The sequence below is a fragment of the Buceros rhinoceros genome, unplaced genomic scaffold, assembly GCF_000710305.1.
Source record: "Buceros rhinoceros silvestris isolate BGI_N320 unplaced genomic scaffold, ASM71030v1 scaffold29511, whole genome shotgun sequence".
NCBI classification, from domain to species: domain Eukaryota; kingdom Metazoa; phylum Chordata; class Aves; order Bucerotiformes; family Bucerotidae; genus Buceros; species Buceros rhinoceros.
In genome coordinates this window covers 6,431-10,768 of record NW_010396418.1, presented here as the reverse complement: position 1 = coordinate 10,768, position 4,338 = coordinate 6,431, and the positions used below count along the sequence as shown (strand labels likewise).

General features: G+C 53.1%; 1 protein-coding gene across 1 annotated transcript in view; it reads left to right on the top strand.

Annotated features, from left to right (window-relative positions):
* Positions 1–4,338, top strand: part of LOC104502005 (1-aminocyclopropane-1-carboxylate synthase-like protein 1) — an 11,941-nt gene that overhangs the window by 5,234 nt on the left and 2,369 nt on the right. The window contains exons 5-10 of the mRNA XM_010145907.1: positions 138–204; positions 622–719; positions 1,256–1,333; positions 2,238–2,338; positions 2,978–3,067; positions 3,763–3,808. Of these exons, the coding sequence (XP_010144209.1) occupies positions 138–204; positions 622–719; positions 1,256–1,333; positions 2,238–2,338; positions 2,978–3,067; positions 3,763–3,808 (480 nt within the window). The remainder of the gene's footprint in view (positions 1–137; positions 205–621; positions 720–1,255; positions 1,334–2,237; positions 2,339–2,977; positions 3,068–3,762; positions 3,809–4,338) is intronic.

The window sequence follows — 4,338 nt, the reverse complement described above, 5'->3', positions numbered from 1 at the left end:
CAGGAACAGTTCTGGGAACATCTGTGCTAGAGAATCGGGGAGAAAATGTATTTCAGTGGTGTGGTCAGAAGTTACTGTTTTGAGGTGGTGTCTTTCTACAGACAGGTCTGTCACTAGCCTCTCTCTTTCTTCTGCAGGTGATTGTTTTAAATGGTTGTGGCTCTTTATTTTCTGCGTTAGCTACAGTCCTTTGTGATCCAGGGGGTAAGTGGATGATGGGGGGATGTTTTTCACTGGGAGATTCTGTGTAACTCTGTTTAGATGCTGCCTGGCAGCAGTGAAGTAGTGGAGTTGGCACTGGCCGGCTGCAGAGTTCTTGTCTCCTGGAGACGCTGCTGTGAATTCATCTCTGTGGTGCGCAGGTGCCATGTGCTCACGCGCGGTGTCGTGCCCTGCCTGCCTGCTCCGTTTCTGCAGCGCCCTGTTTCAGTTCGTTAAACTGTGGGCTGTGCTCACGTTTACCTGGGCTCCCACAGGAAAAGAAAGAACTGATGTAAAAGCGGAGGAAGAGGCAGTGAGCCTGCAGTGTTCCCGGCGGGCACTGCTGGGTTCCGCCGAGGTGCAGGAGAGGAGAGAAGGACGGTGACCTGGGGGTTACCAGTTTTGTTCTCTCGGTTCCAGAGGCTGTTCTGATTGCTACGCCCTTTTACGGTGGCATTACCCAGAGTGTCTTCCTCTACGGTAACGTCAAGCTGGTGTACGCCTATTTGGACAGTAAGGTGAGCTTCGGGGAAGGGAATACCAGGGGTTAAAAACCAGCGGACACTGGCAAGTGCCAGGCTTTGGGGACCTCTGAGAGCAGAGCTGAGACCTGCAGCCCAGTGTATTGCTGGGAAATTGGGCATGCAATTTGCGAGAAAGTTGTTTGAGACCATAAGTCTGGATTCCAGTCTTGTCCTTTTCTTGTGTTTTGCTCCCAATAATGGCTCCTGCGAGGAAAAAAAAAGGCCATTTGGAGCCTTGGAGGCCGAAGTATGCACTGTCCTACTCCAGAGGGACCTGGGGTGGAAGAGCAGTGGATCTTGCGTTGTTTCGGTTCTCCCAGGACTACCAGGGAATTCTCTGTGTGTGGCCAGCCTGTGATGAGCAGTTCCTTCTCCTTATTTATTCTCCCTGTAGGATGAAGGGTACGAAGACAGTTGCTGGGTCATTGATGTGTTTTTATTTTCTTTTGGGCAACATTTCTGAGGGGATTGGCTCAAGGCAGACTCCACAGAAATAACTCAGCCTTTTTTATCTTTGCAATATCTTTCAGATTACTGGAACAAGCACTCGGCCTTTTCAGCTTACTGTGGAAAAACTGGAAAAAGCCTTGCAGGACGCCCGGGCAGAGGTGAGTTTAGCTGGGCTTCATGTCACCAGTTAAATCTATGACACGTTTGAGACAGCACATCCCAGAAGAGGCATGAAGATCAAAACATCTTCAAAACCTAGTGGCTGGCTTTCCAGTAGGCCGCGTAGATCACCTGCGGTGAGGCTGCTCGCAAACTCGGGGGCAGTCCTAGGGGAATCCCCCGTGTCCAGTTTTGGTGACAGCAGAATGGATAAACCAGGAGCTCCAAGCCAGTCACAAAGGCTCCCGGCACTGGAGCCCCTTTGTATCACAAAAACCCTGTGCTTGGCATGCACTAAGAAGTGGGGACTACCCAGGGTTTCTCCTTCAGGAAGATCAGCTGAGTCACCCCAAAACTGACTGTTACAAGTGGTGCAGATGAGTCCGCTAAGAACAGTGGGAGTTTTTGTGGGACAGAGGGAGGTGGAAGTCAGATGGGTGTCACCTTTCTGAAGAGCCGGTCTATAAACGTGGGCGTCGTCCTAAGCCCTGGGTATGTTTAGCTGCGCCTTCAGCTCACTACTGGCTCTGACACCTCCAGCCACGGTGCTCTAAATGAGAACAGTTTGCACCCACAGAGCTCACCCTCCTGTCTCTCTTGCCTCAATCTGCAGGAATTTGTTACTTCCCAAATGCTGATGCAGCTCAGGGGAAGTTCTCCTCCACACTGAGGACCTGTGAGAGCATATTCCCCATCGATTGGTTGGCAGCTTTTCCTCAGGTCACTTTACAAGTGATAATAATTGTAAAAAAAATCGGCTAGAAGTTCTCTCATACGGATGTAACCTCAGTCACGGTGGAAGCTCGGGGGGATTCCCATATCACACTCGCTGCTCAAGCAGAGAGACTCAAAATGCATCCCGCAATGGACGCTCTTTTAATACGGTGGTTTTGTGTTCTGCAGGGTGTCACTGTAAGGGCCTTAATTCTTCTGAATCCCCAAAACCCCCTTGGGGACATCTACTCCCCGTCAGAGCTACGGGATTACCTGGAGTTTGCTAAAAGGTACGTCACTGCGGAAGGCTGAGGCACCCCGAGTCAGACACAACGAACGTTTTGCTCTCCCTGAATTAGTCTGTGAATGTCTGTTCAGTCAGGGAAACAGTTGATTCTTCACACACAGCAGAGGAGAGGGGAGTGCTGGGGACAAGGGAGCGTGGCCCGTGCAGCCTTCTGGAGTGGCCAGGCAGCCTGCATCAGGGCATGCAGGTTGTGTGTGTGGTGGGACCCGCAGCACTGCGCTGCTGTGCTGAGCCCCCTTCCGCTCAGTCTGTCTGTGCGTGCAAAGAAATACGGGAATAGGGGTTCCCTGCTGGATCATGGATACTCTGAGATCCAGAGTCCATGAGGTTCCGGGTGGGTGATGATACAACGTACTCTAGATGGGTTCGTCGTACAGGGCTTAATTGTCACCTGTTCACTGGGGACGAATGGAGTTTTATCTCGGTTGCTGTGGGTGACAGGCGGAGATAGCTCAAATCGCAGCAGTGTCCACATAACAGACCTTCTGACTTGTGACAAAAGTGCTTTGCTGCTGCAGAATGTCTCTTCTGTGAGCGCAGCGGCTCTTTGCAGGCCTGGATTTCTCTCTGCTTCCCAGGCAGGAGCAGCTGCCTCTTGTAACCCCGTTTTGTCCTTCTGCAGACACGAGCTGCACGTGATCGTAGACGAGATTTACATGCTGTCGGTTTTTGACGAATCGGCCACCTTTCACAGTGTCCTGGGCATGGACAGGTAAATCAGCCCCCTGCTCCCCGGCCACCTTCCAGTGACAGTTGCCCATGCACCACGCTGAGAGCTCGTGACCGGGAGTTAAGTCACGAGCTGGCAAACCCTGTGCCTGCCTCGCGCCCCTTTGTCCTGTGCTGTAACTGCTGGATGGCAAACATGTTCCGTGAGGGGCAATCTGAGAGTGAAAAAGGGCAGCTGGGTTCCCGACAGGGCTCACTCTTCGGTGCGTGCTTCCCTATTTGCTTGTGACAGTCCCCAAAATAAAACACACTTGGGTTAAGTGTTAGCTCAGCGTGGCTGGGCTTGGATGTATGACGGTGCAGAAGAGGAACTGCATCCCCTCCTGCAAAATACTGGGGTTTGAAAGAAAGAAAAATCACTTTTAATTCTTGGCAGACACATTGGCACAGGCCTGATTCCCAGCATTATAGCTACAAGCTTCATGCGTGCAGGAAATACAGCACTTGCAAGTATTTGTATAACTGAAATATTTAGAAATTGTGTCTAAGGCAAGTTCCGGGGGTTCCTGGCTTCTAAAGTTAGGTCAGATTTGCGTTTCCCCTGCATGGCTGCTGTTCCGCAGCGGGCTGTCTGTTGCTGGGTAACACGACTCCTCTGTTTCTGCCACGCGGCTCTGGTGATCCAGAAGCTTCCACAGCCCTGACACTAACTGCCCATCTGCATCCTTCCGCACACAGATTGCCTGACCCGCAGCGGACCCATGTGATGTGGGGAATCACCAAGGTGAGTGCTGGTTGCCATCACGCTGTGGCTTCCCAGATGGATGGCCAGGCCAGGAGAGTGCTGGGGATGGGAGTTCAACCCAGTTGGTGGCCGGTGACCAGTGATGTTCCCCAGGGCTCAGCACTGGGGCCTGATCAACATCCTTGGCAATGATCTCGATGAGAGGCTCGAGGGCACCTTTAGCCAGTTTGCAGATGGGAGTGTGGATCTGCTGGAGGGTCGGGAGGCTCCACAGAGGGGTCTGGCCAGGCTGCAGAGATGGGCTGAGGCCAATGGGCTGAGGGACAACCAGGGTCCCTCAGCCCTTGGGTCACACCAACCCATGGCAACGCTCCAGGCTGTGAGAAGAGCAGCTGGAAACTGCCCAGGGAAAAGGACCTGGGGGTGTTGGTGACCAGCAGCTGCAGAGCAGCCAGCAGTGTGCCCAGGTGGCCAAGAAGGCCAACAGCATCCCGGCTTGTGCCAGCACTGGTGTGGCCAGCAGGACCAGGGCAGGGATCATCCCCCTGTCCTGGGCACTGGTGAGGCCA